Source organism: Rhinolophus ferrumequinum, chromosome 6 (genome assembly GCF_004115265.2).
Source record: "Rhinolophus ferrumequinum isolate MPI-CBG mRhiFer1 chromosome 6, mRhiFer1_v1.p, whole genome shotgun sequence".
Classification (NCBI taxonomy): domain Eukaryota; kingdom Metazoa; phylum Chordata; class Mammalia; order Chiroptera; family Rhinolophidae; genus Rhinolophus; species Rhinolophus ferrumequinum.
Genome location: NC_046289.1, coordinates 91,099,398 through 91,118,872, shown reverse-complemented (window position 1 = coordinate 91,118,872; position 19,475 = coordinate 91,099,398). Strand labels below are relative to the sequence as shown.

Below are 19,475 nucleotides of genomic sequence, written 5' to 3'. Positions count from 1 at the left end.
AAAGAAATGACAATTTCAACTGAATTTTATATTACACATTTGATCTATTTAACAAAGTTAAATATTTTTCAAAATATTTACTAATGCACAGAAATAAAATGCAATTTACCAGCTTTTAAAGAGCTAACAATCCTAACATAAAACTAATAATTCAAACATACGAATAAATTTGAACAAAAGATTAATTTTTACCATCATTTCTTCCTGTGGGGCCAGATGATTTTTGGCTGACAAGCTTTTTCTGAGGACTTGGTTTTGACAGTCCTTCAAAACTTTTAAGAGGCCAGGAATTTGAGAAATTGACAGAATTATCTTGAGACTTCTTTGGAGATACAGTAAGAGATGTGTGCTTTGGGCTAGTTCGAGGTGATGAGAGAGGATAGGATGGAAGGATGAAGGCTCCTGGACTTGGATTTGGACCAGGATATGACGAAGTACGTTCTGTTTGACTACCAAATGTTTGCTGTGTCTTACTGCCAAAATTTAGGCTAGCATACACTGTAATGAAACAAAAGAGAATATGTCATTTATATATATATACAACTTCCAAGAGTTTTAGGATTTTTGCTTTTAACATTAAGGTTTTTATTTGATCTGGCGTTTATATTTTTGTATGGTGTGAGGTAAAGATCTAATTTAATATTTCTGTATATAAAGTGGAATTTTCCCAGTGCCACATTTTGAACTGTCTATTCTTTCCCTTTCATCTATAAATCTCCCATATATTGAGGCTATTCTTAGAAGCTTCTTAGTGGTTCCATTAGTCCATTTGTCTGTACCTATTACAATGTTTTATTTATAATCATTCTATCTGACAGGATAAGTCTCCTTTCATTCTGATCTTCTTTAAATTATCTAGGCCATTCCTGGCATACATTCTTTCATGTGTATTTCAGAATCAGCCTGTCAGGCTCCGAAAAAGATCCTGCTGGGATTTTGGTTCAAATGACACTGAATTGACAGATTAATCTGGCCATTTTCCTGATATTGAGTCTCCCTGTTTAAAAATATGAGATCTCTTTTATTCAGGTCTCCTTTTATGTCTCTAAAAAAGTATTTTAGCTTTCATAATAAAGAATATGCAAATCTTGTTAGATTTCCAGGTTTTTACAAATTTTGTTGATACTATAATATCTTTCTTAAAAACTACATTTCCTGAAATTTCCTAGTCTCTAGGAACTTTATTGAGCTTTACATTCTGGCAATCTTGCTAAATTATTTAATATTTTAATAGTGTTCTGTATATCCTTTAGGATTTTCTATGTAGATAATCAAACACTCATAATAATGATGATGGTGGTGACTATGATGATAATAATGAGAGTTAATGTTTATTGAGTTCTTACTATGTGCCAATTGGTGTTCTAAGCACTTTATAAGTATTAACTAATTTAATACATAATGGGGGTAGGTACTATTCCTATTTTACAGATTAAAAATGCAGAGGGATAATAAGTAAATCGCTAAAAGTCACACACTAGGAAATTATAAAACTGGGATATCAACCCAGGCACTCTGGCCCAAGTATGTGCTCTTAACCGCTACATTGCATTGTTTCATCTGGGAATAATGACAATTTCTGTTTCTTCCTCTTCAAATTTACACTTTTAATTTTGAGCTAGGTACTCCCTAGATAGGTAATACAATGACTCCCAAATTTTTAGGACTGATTTTTCCCTTAAACTCCAGATTCAACGTCAAAATGCCATTTGACATCTTCTCTAAAGAGACAGATATCCCAAACTTTACATGTCCAAAACAAAACCTGATTTCCCAATCAAATCAAATCTGCTCTTCTCCTAATCTTCCTCTTCTTGGTAAATGGCAGCTCTGCTCTACAAGTTGCTCAGGCCACCAGCATTAGACTTATCCTTGACTCCTCTCTTCTCTTAATCTTCATACCTAATCCAATTAGCAAATCTCATTAGCAATACAGGGTGATCATTAAGTCTGGAAACTTAGGTAAATACAGAATAAATGGCTTCTTCATGATACATCAATATACATGTAACATAATGTTAACTATGTTTCCAAACTTTTCGGCTACGCTGTATGTAAGAATTCAAACTCTTTTCATCACTTTCATTGCTCCCTCTCTAATCCAAGCCATGTCCTCCATCCCTTTTGCTACTTCTGCCGTAACTTCCTAACTGGTTTGCTTTGCACCCCACCCCACTCCTCCAAGCTTGTTCTCTATATAGCAGCTCTGATCCTTTTAAAAGGCAGTCAGATCACCTCAAACACCTCCAAAGACTTTCTATCCCACTAGAATGAAATCCCTGATCCTCACCATGCCCTACAAGGCCACATGGTATCTCCTGTAATTATTCTCCCCTTCAGTCATTCCTCTACCTTGCTATTCCTCCCCGAAGCCAAATATGGTCCTACCTCGGAGCATTTGTACTGTGTCGTGCTCTCTGCCTGGAATGTTCTTTCTCCAGATATCCACATGGCTCACCGCTTCACTTCATTCAGGTTTCTGTTTAAATGCCATCACTTCAGAAAGGCCTTTCTTGTCACATTCTGTCCCCTTATACTGCCTAATTTTTCTTCACAGCACTTATTTCCATTCTTACTGCTCATTTATTGGTTAGCTTCTTCTCCTCTACTAGATTTTGATCTTTAGATTCTAGAACAGTGTCTGGTTCTCAATAAATATTAGGAGTTAGTACGTAAATGCTCAATAGCAGTGGTAACAGTGAGCATCTGTGTCTTGTTCGTGACTTTAAAGTGAATTCTAAGATTTTACCACTAAGTATATTTGCTATAGGTATGAATAGATATCATTAATAAGGTTAAGGAAGTTATTCTTGGGTTGTTATGAGTTTGTAATTATGCATGGATTTTGAATTTTTTTCAATCACTTTTACTACATCTATTGACATAATTATATAACTTTTCTCCTACGTATCTGATAAGGTTAAAACAGGTTTTTCTGGAAAACTCCTACTTAGATGTAATATATAACATACAAATTTTAAGAACACATTGCTAGATATGGTTTGCTAATATTTTAGGACTCTTTCATAAAAGTGAAACTAGACTGTCATTTATTTTTCTTCTTTTTAAGTAGGGCGCAGCTCACAGTGGCCCATGAGGGGATCGAACCGGCAACCTTGGTGTTATTAGCACCACGCTCTAACCAATTGAGCTAACCGGCCACCCCCATTTATTTTTCTTTATTTATTGACTATATCTGGTCATGGTATTACGGTTATACTCATTTCATAAAATGAATTAAGGAGGCTTCTTTTTTTTAAATTCTCTTACTCTGTATAAGATAGGATTTACCGCTGCTCTACAGTATTTTTTTTTAAAGATTTTATTGAGGACAGGGAACAGGACTTTATTGGGGAACAGTATGTACTTCCAGGACTTTTCTCCAAGTCAAGTTGTTGTCCTTTCAATCTTAGTTGTGGAGGGTGCCGTTCAGCTTCAAGTTGTTGTCCTTTCAGTATTAGTTGTGGGGGGCGCAGCTCAGCTCTAGGTCCAGTTGCCATTGCTAGTTGCAGGGGACGCAGCCCACCATCCCTTGTGGGAGTTGAGGAATCGAACTGGCAACCTTGTGGTTGAGAGCCCACACTCCAACCAGCTGAGCCATCCAGGAGCTCAGTGGCAGTTCAGCTCAAGGTGCTGTGTTCAATCTTAGTTGCAGAGGGCACTGCCCACCATCCTTTGTGGGACTCGAGGAATTGAACTGGCAACCTTGTGGTTGAGAGCCCACTGGCCCATGTGGGAATCGAACCGGCAGCCTTCGAAGTTACGAGCATGGAGCTCTAACCACCTGAGCCACCAGGCTGGCCCCTGCTCTAAAGTTTTGACAGGACACTAATTAAACCATCTGGCCTAGGACTTTTTGTTTGTTTTTGTGGGTAGAATCATAAATCTAAAATTCCTTTAATCATTGTAGGTCTATTCAGTTTTTCTATTTCTGAGACAACTTTTACAAACTTATTAATTGCATTATTCAAATATTCTGTATCATGTAATCCCAAACTTATTTATCTTATTACAATTTTCTAACATCCATAGATTTGTTAATTTTCTCCTTGTAATTTTGTCAAATTACACACACACGCACACACACACACATATACATATTTATACACACTCATATATGTACACATATTTCAGAAAAGTCTTATCTTCTTAGTGAATTGTTTACTTCTCATTATAATGACCCCTTTAGCCCTAACAATGTTTTGAGCTTTAGTAGGCATATTTTCCTTAACATCAATATTTTTATACCTGCTTTGGTAGTTGCCGTGTACAGTAGTTACCCTCTTATCATGGGGGATATGTTCCAAGACCCCCAGCGGATGCCTGAAACCACAAATAGTACTGAACCCTGCATATACTATATTTTTTTCCTACACATACATTAACAAGATCTAGTTTAATTTATAAATTAAGCACAATAAGAGATTAACAACAATAACTAATAAAGTAGGATGTTTATAACAATGTACTGTAATAAAAGTTACGTGAATGTGGTCTCTCTCTCTCAAAATATCTTATTATATTGTGCTCACCTTTTCACTTAAAGGAAGCACTGTACAGCTTCTCTATGGAATATCCAAATTGCCAGCATCACTACTCTTGCGCTTTGGGGACAGTATTGAGTAAAATAAGAGGTACTTGAACACAAACATTGCAATACCTCAACAGTCAATCTGATAACCAAGATGGCTACTAAGTGACCAGTGGGTGGGTAGTTTATGCAGTGTGGATACATTGGATAAAGGGATGATTCACGGTCCTGGATTGGACAAGTGAGACAGCTTGAGATTTCATCACGATATTCAGAATGGCACCTATTTGAAAACTTACGAATTATTTCTGTAATTTTCCATTTAGTATTTCCGGATCAAGGTTGACTGGGGGAGGGTAACTGAAACTGCAGAAATCAAAAGCATGGATATGAGGAATTGCTATATGTTTTCCATGCTTTAGTTTCTCCCACTCTGTTTAGATGTATTTTAGGTGTGACTCTTAAAAATAGCACTTTAGTCTACTTGTAACCTTTAGGGGTTCCCTTAAATTTTCCTTCAATACTTTTTTTGAAGACTTTCCATGACAAAAGACCCAGCTTACGTATCCCTAACAAATACACTATTCTTCAGAAGACTTAAACAACTATGTATATTATATATCATTTCCTTTTAATTCATATATGACATGGTTAGAACCTCTACTTCTACCTAAATCTTTCTTGGGTGGAAAATAGATTACAGTGGTCACAAATTACATACAGAATGGAAACTTTCCGTTTCCTGATTTCAAAGACAGTGTTCTATTAATAGATTCGGATGTTTCCATGTCAGTGTCTCAACATACATTCCTTTTATTAAAAGATTTAAAAATATTTCTTACAAAGAAATCAAACATCCGATCTTTTTATCCATGTAAATAGAACCAATGGAATACAATAAAATATACCAACATTTCCAACATTTGGTGTGGATCACTGCAGCAGTTAAAACTGAGATGGGAACTTCTAGATGATTTGGCATCTGGCATTCATAACCCAGGTCCTTCAGAAACCCATGGAGAATGTTAGCTGAGCTGGTGGTGCTGACAGAATTTTTAATGTATAACCTACTGTTAAGTTAAATCTTGACTTTAGAAGAACATGATATCCCTTTAATAGCTGCTCTAACAGGTATTCTGAAGTTATAGAAAACCAGATGCACTACAAAGATCTGATTAACCCGAGAGTGAAAGTAGTCTTCAAAGGTAATGTAATCATTCAGGGACATCGTAAATAGGAACAGGCTAAGCACAGAGTCCTCTCCGCTTCTCCTAGTTATGAGTCCCAAAGGTAACTAGTCAAGAGTTAGAAAATACCTGTATCATTAAGAAAGATGGATTATTTTACTGGGAACAACGCCACAAAGAAAAACTTTATGGCGTCCTGTGGCCCTTGGCATAGATGGAGGAAAGGGTGGCTAAAATACAAGTGCGATATTAACTAAATAATCTTTACTAATTTCAAATGAACATTACTTTTTTTTTTTTAAGTTTCGGGTGTACAAAACAATGTAATAGTTAGACATTTACACCCCTCACAAAAGCATTACTTTTTCATCAACAAATACTAATAGAAGTACATTTCTTATCACTCAAAAAATTTTAGTAAAGGATATATAACAAAAATTAAAATATCTCTAGAAATATTTCATTTAATCCTACCTCTAAATAATAACTGATAAAGCTTTTAATTAGCATGGAAAATTAAGAAATCTCTTCAAATCCAAAATTCACGTTTGACAGGCTCAAACCCTTCCTTTTGTTCTGTATCTTATGGACATATAAGATATCTGAAAAGATAGCTAGTCAGGAAGTTATGGTTCCTAACAGGGGACATAATAAATTCTAAATAGCCTTAAAGTTTAAAACTGTTATGGAAAATAATTGTCTTCTGCTAACACAGTCCTCCTTAATGGATAATGTTCATCTCCACCATGAGTTTCTAAATTCTAATTTTAATCAGTCATATTTATATCAAGATTACAAAATGTTACGTTTTAGTGTTAATAGTTATAAAAAAATTTATTAAACTTTTTTCCTGAAAATATAACATGTCTTTTTGTGACAAATATAATTACACAAAATAACACATAAGCTAGATTTGGAAACCCCACACAGTATTATAAATCATTTGTATCCACATAAATGTGGAATGTAAACCTTTATCTTGATGACTGTTGGTTGTCCCCAGGTACTGTAAGTCAGAATCCACACTTCCAGTTTTACCACGTATCTGTGAAAATCCAAGGTGTCCACTTTTCCCAGAAAGATTTGTCTGATGAGTCCCAGTAGTGCCTTTGGAAGGAAGAAGGAGAAAAACATAAAAGTTAGCTTTATTTCATGAACACATCTAATTTCATAAATGTTGGAGTCATTTGTGTAGGAATAAACATAGAAGTATATGGACAGTGAGCCAGGCAGGCATGAAAGGGATAAAACTTTTGCTACTGGCAGATCTGATTAGTGACAGGTGTTAAAGGACAGAAAATAGGCTGGTAAACTACACAGAAAAGTATATTGACAAATACAAAGGCAGTTTTTTCCCCACACATTCCCTTCTCTTCCCATGAAATGTTCTCCAGACCTGCCTTTCCTTCTTCCTAGTATTTATCTATCGTATACATGCTACCCAGAAACTGTAGAATGCTTCTAGTTTCTTTCCTGACATGTAACACAGCATTCACATAGCTTATCCAGCTGTATTTCCCAGATTGCTGTCCCGCTCCTGTGGCTGGTTAAGGTTATTCCTGGGCAGGAGAATAAACCTGAATGAAAGAAGGTAAGAATGACCTCTCTGGCATTCAGTTTATTCATCTATAAAATGAGTTGATCCCTTGTAGTTCTGAAATTCTGTGATTTTTAAAATTCTTCCCCTATGATTTCAAGCCCTTTTATTCTTCATGTTCTGGACATCTTCTAAGTTAATTCTCACCTCTATGCTTTGGTTATACTTTCTCCCTCCCTGCAATAGTCCTTGCCTCACTGCCTTTCCTTCTTTAAAGTCCAGCTCAAGTCCAACCTCTTTCCTCGAGTTTTTGTAAACCACTTCAATACCTATGGTCTTTTCCTTTCTCAAACACCTATAGTAGTTACAATTTGTATCATTCAATCTAGCATTAGGTTATATGTTGTCTTATCGCACAGTTATTTAAAATCTGTACTACTAGGTTAAGAGCTTCTCAGTGGTACAGAAAACATGAGCCTTATAAAAATCCAAAGTAATGGTATGGAGTACCCATGTCATGAGTATAAGTGGGTATCTTCTTTCACTTATTTTTCTATTGCATTTGTTTATTAAATAAACACTAACGTACACAATCATTACAACACTTTGTTTTTATATGAAAATATTATGGAATATTACTTCATAAATATCTATAAGTTCTCCTAGGGTTAACAATGTTTTCTAAACATTGTGTCCAAACTCACAGCCAAATTCCAGTAACTGACATCATTTGGATATTAAATAAATGTTAACATCCATGACAAACTCAATGAAAAATTTCCTCAATGAAAAAATTTCCATTAGCTCCCTATAGCTTATAAGGATGAGCTCAACTTTTTAAGCCCAGCACATAGGGGTTCCCCATATCCCAATTTATCTTTGGCCATCTAAAATGCATCCAGTCTTTGCAAAGCTCCCAGACTATCTCAAGGCCATTCCTGATGTAAGCTTTTGCTTGCCCCCTGTCTCCCCTCTAACTACTTGTACAAGTACCATATACATCCAAAAAAAGATGCAGTTCAAATACTATCTTCTCTTCAACACCTTTTCTAACTGATATGGCCCATGACAATGACCATGTCCTCTGAATTACCGTAATATTTACTTTCTGTAACATGTGTTTAGCAATTAAACATCTTTCCAGTTGCTGTGGCCAAAAAGCCCTAAAGCATTCTTCTCTTTCTCTTTCTCTCCCCACTGCCCAATCATATCAACAAATCATATGAACTCTACCTATGACATACAATCAGAACCCACACACTTTTCACTACATTCACCACTACCTGGTCACAACCTCCATTAACTCTAGCCTGGATTATTACAACAGACTCCCTGTTTCCACCTTTGCCCACCTAAAGTCTACTTTAAATGTAACATCCAAGACAAGCCTGGAAAACATAAGGTAACTGATGTTACTTCTTTCCTCAAGATGTTCTTCACTCAGAGTAAAAGCCAAAGTTCATTCAATAGCCCAGGAAGACTTATAAAAAAAAGACTCCTACTATCTCTTTAATTTCATTTTCTCCTTCTCTTCCCCTTACTCATTTCATTCCAGAGTTACTAGCCTTGTTGATCTTTCTCAAACATGTCCCATACTCTGCACTTACTGTTGCCTCTTCCTGGAATTATTTGTTCTTCTCTCTTGATATCTATGTGGTTTGCTTCAAGTATTCCTTTCTGAATATGGCCTTCTTTCACCATATTATCTAAAACAGCCCTCCCTCCATATTCCTCTTCTCTGTTTTATTTTTCTTCATAGCATTTATCACCATCTAACCTACTTTTTTTTTTTTGCATTTATTTAATGTCTGATTTGCCCCCAATAGAATGCAACATCTATTAGGCAGAAAGTTTTCCCTCTTTTGTTGACTGCTACATCCCCAGTACTTAGCAAAGTTCCTGATACATAGAAGGGAAATACAGGTTTTTGAATAAGCAAATACTGACTTACATTAGGACTTAAAGGGTTTTTGTGAGAAGCCCTTCTAGGGTCTTATGACACAATGTATGCCAAAGTATCCATTCTTATCAGATCTTTCACAAATATTTATTGAATCTGAATTGTTTTCTAGATTCTAAGTTCTATGAGCCCTCCAATGAACTAAGAAGTTTAGAGAAATCTTTAACTTATTCCAACATGTCCATTACCTGCACCAGTTACTTACCAGCAGCACATACTGGAAGAGAATCTGAGTTAAAATCCCGACTATTCTGAAATAAGTTTCTTGACACTCTTTTTCTGCTAAAACATAAATCATCATTGACTGGCATTCCTTGGGAGGGCTTTAATTTTGGAGATGGGATGAAATCGTATGCTGAAAACTATAGAACAGAACAATAAGTTAGCAAGTTTGTGCTGTCTATTTGTAATAAATGAGAGAATAATTTAGACCCAATTATGAAATTCAAAGAAAAAAATTAAATTTATCAAATATATAATTATACAAATAAACATCCACATATAGCATCGTGCACTAACAGTATTTTCCATTCTATGATAGATAGAAATACCATTTTTTTTCCTTCTTTCTTACTACTTCACCCCAAATCTTTTCTGTACTTTGCCTTCCTACAGTAACACATCTGGCAGCTAGGAAAGAAAGAATAAAAATAAGAGAAAGAGTGAAACAACAACTTGAATAGAGAAAAGAACATTTTGGTTCAGGAGCATAGCCCATCATCCTATGCCAGTTGCCAGGTGTGTTTCAGCATTAGACCATAAATGTCGAGTGAAGGTCACTGAACCAACAAGCATCCTACTCTACTATTCTTACTGAAGCAGATTTATTATTCATAATCTGCAGTCCAAATGTAAATGTATATACGGTCACGGTTCCCTTAAAATATTTCCCTATGATAGGTCTTTTAGTTAAAACAAAGTACACAGCACTTTATATAGAGAGTAGTTTATAGTTTCCAGTTCTTTTTTCACATACCCTCTTTTGATCCTTAAGGTACAAAAGTGCCAGCATAGAAATTTCAAGTTTTATCTAATCACAGTTAAAGAACTAAATGAGAGCATAATTCAAGTGTTCAGAATTCTTCATCAGTAACAACCTCATTTGTCCTGGATCACTTCACATTCAACACGGCTATAAAAGATTTTAAAAATTCAGTGAACAGACAAGAAATTAAACTTACTTCTATATATTTATTTAGAGCTTACAGAAACAATTAAATCAAGGCATATGATGAACTATAAGCCTTCTCAGTAATGCTTATTTGCAAAATTTGCCAATTATCAAACCGCACTGAAATACAATAAAATTAAAGCGATGTCTACTTGAAAACTTTTTAGCTACTTGACAATTAAAAGACTATACACTACCAAGTATACCTTAGGGAACTTGTTATTCTTTATCATATTTTGTGTTAAATCTGTTAACTCCTTCACAAATTAACCCAGAAAATACTGATGAAGAAAAAAAGAATGCCCCAGATGAAAAAACATGACTTTACTTTCTCAAAATCTAATAGTATAATTGCTGACTGATTATACAGTCAGTATTAGGACACGATGGAATAAAAATGAAACCAATTACAATCAACTTCTGATTAGATACATTTAAAGACATACTAACATAGTTAAAATAGTGAGTAAGCCAGAAATAATTCTCAGTATGGAATACATTTTATATTAGATTACTATGTAGTTAATTTCTGCTTAGAGAACAGAACATTAGTCTGTATGCCAGAGACAACTAGTGGTGAAGGGGATAAAGGGAGCAGTGGTCGTATTGGAGAATGTGTGTGTACGTGTGGAATTTTCAAGAATCTAGGAGAAGTCAGTCAGGGATTAAATTTTGCTATAGAATATTCTGCAAGTATTTGAAACCAGACTATAGGACACACCAATTATTATTAATATGAGTGGCCTTTTTGGTCTCTCTTAAAAGTAATCAAATGATTTTTCATCAGGATAAGCTTAACCTTTATTCAATGAATTAGGGAAAGAAAAGTGAGTTCGAGTAAAAGAGAAAAGCACAGATATATTATGAGAGTTATGAATTCAATTTACAAAATATGAAGCAGTCTGTTTAGAGCACCTTGTAAATCTTAGAAACACAGAGACTGAGATTTTGGTCTTTGAAGTTAATATCTAAAAATTTAATTCATTTAATTTCTTAGAGTTATAGTAAATGAAAGTGTTAGACAAGTTTGACACTTAATATTAGCAATGATTTGAAATTCATATAGTCTTATCTACTATTTTAATCTTGCTTTTTATTATCCCTTAATCTTTGTATTTGATTCCTTGTATAATTTTCATAAAAAGATTCTTTTACCTAGTGCATTTCATTTCAGCTTTTGTCAAGGGGTCTAAGAAGACAAAAATAATTTAATTGTATTTTGGTAGAGTTAGTAGCAAATTATAAGGAAAGGACCTTTCAATAGCTAATGCTCTCAGAAATCACCTACAGTCCTACCTTTATTGAACCTGTACAAAATACCTCGATCTCCAGTTTTTGGAGCCTTTTACCTTCTACAAATTCATTCTGGTTTTACCTAGACTCCAATCTTGTTCCTAAATGGTGGTCATTAAAAAGCTTATTACAGGGCCAGCCCAGTGGCTCAGGCGGTTGGAGCTCTGTGCTCCTAACACCGAAGGCTCCCGGTTCGATTCCCACATGGGCAAGTGGGCTCTCAACCACAAGGCTGCCGGTTCCACTCTCACAAGGGATGGTGGGCTCCGCCCCCTGCAACTAATAATGGCAACTGGACCTGGAGCTGAGCTGTGCCCTCCACAACTAAGATCGAAAGGGCAACAACTTGACTTGGAAAAAGTCCTGGAAGTACGCACACTGTGCCCCAATAAAGTCCTGTTCCCCTTCCCCAATACAATCTTTAAAAAAAAAAAAAAAAAAAAAACAAAACTTTAAAAAAAAAGCTTATTCCAATTACCCAAAGTCACTTTTTAAAACACCTTTGTGTGTTTTTTTTCAAATCATTTTCTATGTACACTTTAAGAAAACATAGTTGTGATACTGTGTGTAAAGTTTTATATGCCACTTTTGCAGTTAACATTATAATAAAAGTATTTCCCATGTTGTTAAAACCTCTCATAAGTGCTGAAATTTAATTACAGAAGCAGTAACTGCTTATTGTAAAAAAAACAAAAAATATAGAAGTAAATAATATATAAAATGAAATTCTTCTTTGGGACCCCATTTCACTAGAATCCTATTGAAACTCTGGTAACTTGTCTTTTTCTATATATAAATATTCTTCAATAAGCTACTTTCAAAGATAAAAATAGATGACATAATACTCTGGCACATAGTCCGTATTCAGCATATTGTAGACATCCTTCCATGTTAATCCATACATATCTGCTTGTTCTTTTTAATGGTTGGACTCATGGTCCCCTACTGATGAACATTTCCTTTGTCACAACTTTTCACTATTACAATCTTGTAGTGAATACAGTTATGCACATATTCTTGTGTATCACATGAATCTAGGTCTAAGGATACAAACTATTTTTAAAATTTAAATATTGTCAATATTCTATTGACTAGATATGCCATTCTCCTATTATGACACATTTATTTGAGTTGCTTCCAAAATTTTTTTTTTTTTTAATATTGATAAAGAAGAAATTTCAGTGAGCGAAATGGTACCTACCTGGTTTAAGACAGTAGTGCTGACAGGAGATGGGCAGACCTTAGAAAGACTGTCACATACATTATATAGCTAAATATATATATGTTTTTAAGTTAAAGTTTATTGGGGTGACAATGGTTAGTAAAATTACATAGATTTCAGGTGTACAATTCTGTAATACATCATCTATATCTCACATTGTGTGTTCACCACCCAGAGTCAGTTCTCTTTCCATCACCATATATTTGATCCTGTTAAAATATTTTTTTAAAACAACTGAAATGTTTTCTTTGATATCCTTAGGCTTCCCACACAAGGGCAAAGCACCCAGACTGAATGCTTTGTAGCTGTCAGCTAACCAGTTTATCCATAAAATGTGCAAACAAGACTTACTATGTCCAATCTGCAATATATTTTTTTTTTCTCAGTTCTGGTTTTTCCTTGATTTAGCCTATTAGCTGACTCTCTTACAAATTAACAAAATAACAAATCAAATGTTTCTGTCTCCTTGTTTGATGTTATTTCTGGAGGTTTCACTAATATACTGACCATCCTTCTGGGTCCTAACATGAGAATCAAACACATGACTTGAAAGTGAAAGTGCACCTTTTCTGAGACTGGGACACTTGCCTGGAGTCTTCAGTTAATCTTCCTCATATAACTGAATGAACAGTACAGCCCTTACAGTGAATCTGATTCTGGGCAAAGCCTGTATCTGGTTCCGATTTTGACTGAGCACATGGTTTGCACACAGATGGCAGCAGTGGTGGAAATGAGTTTTGATTTTATGATCTATTTGGTGATTTCTGCTAGATGACAGCATCCCTGGGTCAGGGAATCTGGAATCTTGTTTCTTTATTGACAGTAATGCTCTGTCACAGTAGTGCTCAGACAGTAGTGCTCTGTTTATGTTTGTTTTTAACCGTACTGATATGAACTCCTTTATTGTAATAACCAGAGCCCATTTCTTCCATCCAAAACTTACATGTATTTTCATGTTTACTTATTATGGGCCCAATACCTGTCAATATCTACAAAATCAAATTTCTATACCAAAGATGAAATGAAACAAAACCCCTAACATTCAACTGTCAGCTTTCTTCAATTTCTCTAAATGATTGAGTAACTGCAAATTAACATTACTGTAGAATTCTAAAGCTAAAGATGGTAAAGAAACTTATTTAATTATAAATTAGACAAACTCAGAAAATTGATGGTTTTCAAAGCTAAACAAAACAATATTTAATAGTTTTTAGTATTAGTACGATATAATTGTACAAACTTCAACTTACCTTCTCAGGAAAAGCCTAATTAACTTCAATGTCTTCCTATACTGGTTTCACAAATTAAATACATTTAACATCACTCCTTTTCAAAATATAAAATTGTAAAATCATGTGTTCAATTAAATTTTATAATAGATATCTTTATCAAAAGGATAAAGTCTTACAATGCCACAACTCTTATAATGCTTAATATATTAGTTTAAATTGTAATTTTCAGACTCTTAGTTAACTTTAAGATTTTAGACTAATATAAAATGGAATTAATGAAAAATCTTTAGATCTCAATTTCTAATTAAGATAAAAACACGAATCACTGGTCACCAAATATGTTTTTAATTTACCCCTGTCTATTACACATTATAGAACAGTCACCAAATAAACAGATTGAAGGATATATAAATGCTTTTGGATGATCTTAAATACATGTTTATTGTGTCACTTAAATCATTATAAAAAAGATAAGAAATGTGTACTCATGAAGAGAATGAAAAGATAGCTCTTGTTTGGTGACTGTTTTTTCTGTGTCTGTGAGAAAACAAAAGTTGGTTTCTCTGGGTAAGGTTGTATTTAATAGATATAGCTAACACTGCCCTAGGTAAAACAAAAGATACAGAGGAATAAAAATATGTATACAAGGTAATGAGTAGGCTTTGTGCATTTATCAAGGGAATAGTTATAACCTTTTTTTAAGATGGCAAAACCAATATAATATATATTGTTTTACTTAATATGCTTTGAAGGTTCATTAAAAATGTAAAAATTATTTTTAAGTTTTTAAATAGATCATCTACACTGAGAAGAGATATGCTTTTAGGTTGCTCATGATTCTGACAAGCATTAAAAATAAAAGTTTTTCACATTCTTCGGGTAACCTAATAAAATTTTAAAAAGAAAATTAATGATTACTTATTGGAAACAATCCAACATCTACACTGATATTAGATATGCCTTCAGAGTTGTTCATGACTTTGACATGCTTTAAAACTAAGGGTTTTTCTTATTCAGAAACTCCAATCATATTTTAAAAGAAAATTAGGGGCAGCCGGATGGCTCAGTTGGTTAGAGTGTGAGCTCTGAACAACAGGATTGCTGGTTCAATTCCCACATGGGACAATGAGCTGCGCCCTCCACAACTAGATTGAAGACAACAAGCTGTCCCTGAGCTGCCAGAGGGGCGGCAGGATGGCTCACTTGGTTAGAGTGCAAGCTCTCAACAACAAGGTTGCCGGTTCAATTCCCGCATGGGGTGGTGGGCTGCAGCGACTGAACTTGGAGCTGAGCTGCGCCCTCCACAACTAGATTGAAGGAAAACAACTTGGAGCTGATGGGCCCTGGAATAACGCACTGTTCCCCAATAAAAAAAAAGAAAAGAAAAAGAAAATTAAATACTACTTACTGGAAATAATCCAACACCCAAGGAAAATCTCACTTTTTAGGATTAAGTTCACATCGAATACATTTGTGCAACTTAATAATGAATTCAGGTTTTCTATTACCTTTAAATTTGTCATCCTGAGTATTCCTTTTTTTAAATTAGTTTCAGGTATACAAAACAATGTAATAGTTAGACATTTACATCCTCACAAAGTGATATCCTTCCTCCCCCAATCTACTACTCCTCTGACAGCTGTTACAATGTCATGGCAAGTATTCTAAATCTTTCCCACATTCTTCAAATCCTGGATCCTCTATTTTCATTCTCAGCTTGCCTCTTAGTTGACCAGAATACACAAGTCTAATATTAGAGCTCTGCTCTCAAAATGTGGTTTACGAATCAGCAGCATCAACAACATTTAGTTTACTTGACATGTAGTCTCAGAATCCAGTCTAGACAAACTGAATCAGGTCTGCATTTTAACAAGATCCTGAGGCAATTCATACACACACTGAAGTTTGATAAGCACTGTTCTAGAGCTCTTTTCTTTTCTTTTGACTTACACGTGCGTGCGCGTGTGCGTACACACACACACACACACACACACACACCCTTCTTGCTATCTCAAAAATTTTCTGTATCTTAAATCATCTTCCTGCTGTTTTTTTCTTCAGTTCCAGAAGAAAAGACTTCCTCCCCTGTTCCAAAGCTAACCTTTCTCTATACCTGTGTTCTTGACTCATTCAGTCTTTATTTAGAGACATTCCTCGCCTTTCTCTCTCAAATATGATTCTCCAGTACGATTACAGAGAGCAAACAGTGTATATCTTCATGTCTAAATCTACCAGCACAAGACATAGTAGGCACGCTGAACTCACAAGTGTCTACTTTCTCTACCTCTTTCAAATCAGGTGTTTCTTATTATTTTTTTAAATTAAATTTTATTGGGGTGACAATTGTCAGTAAAGATACATAGATTTCGGGTGTACAATTCTGTAATGCATCACCTATATATCACATTGCGTGTTCACCACCCACAGTCAGTTCTCCTTCCATCACCATATATTGGATGTTTCTTATTCTAAAATAAAAGACAGTGATAACTCATCCTGCTGCATCCTGCGGTATCTCGCTTGGCCTTTTCTTTCACTGTCAAAACCTTAGATGTTTTTTCACTTAACAGATATTTGTTGGTACTGCTTGTAGACACAGCACCATGGTTAGTACTGTTACAAAAACAAACAAACAAACAGGGCCTACTATCACAGTGCTTACCATCACTGTGGAGAAAAAAGACATGGCTCACATGTGCTAAATACCAAAAGAGGAAAAAAGACTAAGTAGTGCTTTAAAGAGTAGTCTATAAGCTCCCGCTTGGCTTCGCAAATAGACAATGATCGAAAAGATGTTGAATAAACGCTTACTGCCTGTGTTTCCTTATCAACTCACCTCGTAAACTTTTAAAGTTGGTCTCTGTCTACAACATTCTTCTAAAGCCACTCCTTTCCATGTCCCAATGACCTTCCAATAATCAAATGCTCATCCTTGCAAAAGCTACAGACGTAATAACTACATACACATGAAACAAGTATGCTCCTCACTTTTCAGTCTAGGTTACTGACTACTATTACTATAGGGAAGAGGCAGGAGGACTGCTTTTGCAGAAGGAACTAAGAGGTCGGATTCCAAACCTGCTGCCTACATGCTCCACGACACAGAGCTCACGCACACACTAATCAGTGACACAGAGCAAATTATGGAACGACTAGAGGTTCCATCATGACCATCCCTGTGGTTAAGGCCCCAGAAAGAAAACACAGGTTGTGCTTTGCAAGAGTTAAAGACAAACTTGCCCCTGTTCTTGCATCTTACTGAAGTTAAAGTTGACTGTTCTTCTAGCCTCCTTTTCCCCCATAGCAATGAATTTTCCGTGGAAGCAAAAAACACACAAAAACCCCAGCCCGGGATGGAGGGGATCTCTCTTCCACTAGCGATTAGAGACCGCCACTCTGTCTTAGAGATCGCCCTTCTTTTCTTACTTTCTGCTAAATAAACTTACTTTTCTTTTAAACTATATCGGCTCACATTTGAATTATTTCCTATGTGAAGCCAAGAATGCTTTATTACTGTAACACTACGACTCTTACTACGTTATAGAGAAATCTGTTAGGAAAAATATAGCTAATATGGTAGCCAGCTAGTTATGCCTGATTATTTTACTAGCACATTAAAACACTCATAAAAACATAGAAAGAGATGCAAAGTCAGAACATCACAGGAATATAGTCATCAGTGTTAGGGCACAAAAAGAATTGACTAAATGTAGAAACAAAAACAGAATTAAAAAGACTATTCAAAAGTAAGAGAACAGTTCAACAGACCATATTATATGATCTAGTATTAAAGTCATTAAAGATCCTACTACAGATTATTTGATGTTGAAGAAAAAAATGTTCCTGGTAAAGTAAATCAAAAGGGGAGACTTTCATATGTGGAAAAAAGAATCTACACCTATATGCGTAAATTGAAATCACACTTGAAGTACAAGCAACAAAATATTCACTGCAGACCTCTCGTAGTAGTGCAATTTGCCGAAACATTACATTTCTTCTCTGTGCTTTTTTCATACTTTCCAAATTTTCTATAATGAGCACATATAACATTTTTACAATCAGAAGAATTATTTACAGGAAACGAAGAAAGATAAAACTAACAGTACCACAAGAATTATTTTATACATGGCAGACTGAATATACAAGAGCAAGTCACGCTTTTCAGTTTGCATTCGCCTCAATCTCTCCTGCACCTAACAGTGCTGATATCACTTCCGGAAGCTCCTTACTTCACGTCTAAAACCTTGTTCTCTTCCAATGCTTCAGCATCCTTTCTCTTTGCCTTGTTTGGTTCTGTCTCCTACTGCTACTCCCTAAATGCAGATGCAGGCCAAGGCTGAGTCTTCTGTATGCCCTTCAATGGAGAGTCCAGCCACTCTCAGTTTCAGCACTTACGGCTCAGGATGTGACTTCCAGGATCTACATCTCTAGTTCTTTCCTTATTTCTTGAATAATTTTCAAACTCAACTGGAATATTCTATCTTCCTCCATCTAAAATTCATTTATCTCCAAATTAACTTCCTCTTTTTGGATCTTCCTATGTATACCCATGGATCTATTATGCATTTTGTCACCTCATTCAGATTTTAGAGTTATCCCTCTTTCCCTCTTTCTCCTCAACACTTAGTCACTAAATCCTTTGAAATATCTCTTACATCCATCGCTTTCTTTCCAATCTAATCCTGATACCCTGCCAATCCTCATAAAAATCAGCACCTCACACCTAAAGCAGTCCAGTAAGTGTGAGTCTAATCGATCTTCTAAGTCTCCAGTCTCTGGCTTCTGTAAGAAACACACACACACACACACACACACACACACACACACACACACACCCTACGCATTGCAGCTGTTGTAATTAATTTTCCTAAAACACTGCTTAAAAAAAATAAAACAAGAAAAAAAAATAAACAATGCCATAGTTTCAAATCAGTGTCTAAATGACAGGCTAAACACTTTAGTCTGGCATTCCAGGGTCTCCGAGGAATTCCAGGAATCTAGCCTCTACCTCCCTCTTATAACCTTATTTCCTACCACTACATTACAAAAATCATCCTTCCAAGCAAACTATTTATCTTCAAAATATAAGTATGTGAGTTAAACAGTCATGAGTTTTTCTGGAAGCCTTGCTGTTTAATGTCACTGGCCAATGCTGCACGTGGACAAGACAGAAATAACAGATTCACAGTAGACTGCAAATGTTAAGGCAGAGCCTGGGCAAGAGTCAGTACAAATCAGAACAGGGTCCATGACATTCTGGAAAAGGCAAACTATGGAGACAGGAAAAAGATCAGTGGTTGACAGGAGTTAATCAAGGGAGAGTGGTAAGGATGCACTGGCAG

The 19,475-nt window shown here is 35.3% G+C and overlaps 1 protein-coding gene across 3 annotated transcripts in view; it reads right to left on the bottom strand.

Annotated features, from left to right (window-relative positions):
* Nucleotides 1-19,475, bottom strand: part of TOGARAM1 (TOG array regulator of axonemal microtubules 1) — a 67,512-nt gene that overhangs the window by 42,737 nt on the left and 5,300 nt on the right. For all 3 annotated transcript variants that reach the window (XM_033108823.1, XM_033108822.1, XM_033108824.1), the window contains exons 2-4: nucleotides 9,421-9,577; nucleotides 6,691-6,825; nucleotides 193-498 (exon numbers count right to left, since the gene is read on the bottom strand). In XM_033108823.1, the coding sequence (XP_032964714.1) occupies nucleotides 193-498; nucleotides 6,691-6,825; nucleotides 9,421-9,577 (598 nt within the window). The remainder of the gene's footprint in view (nucleotides 1-192; nucleotides 499-6,690; nucleotides 6,826-9,420; nucleotides 9,578-19,475) is intronic.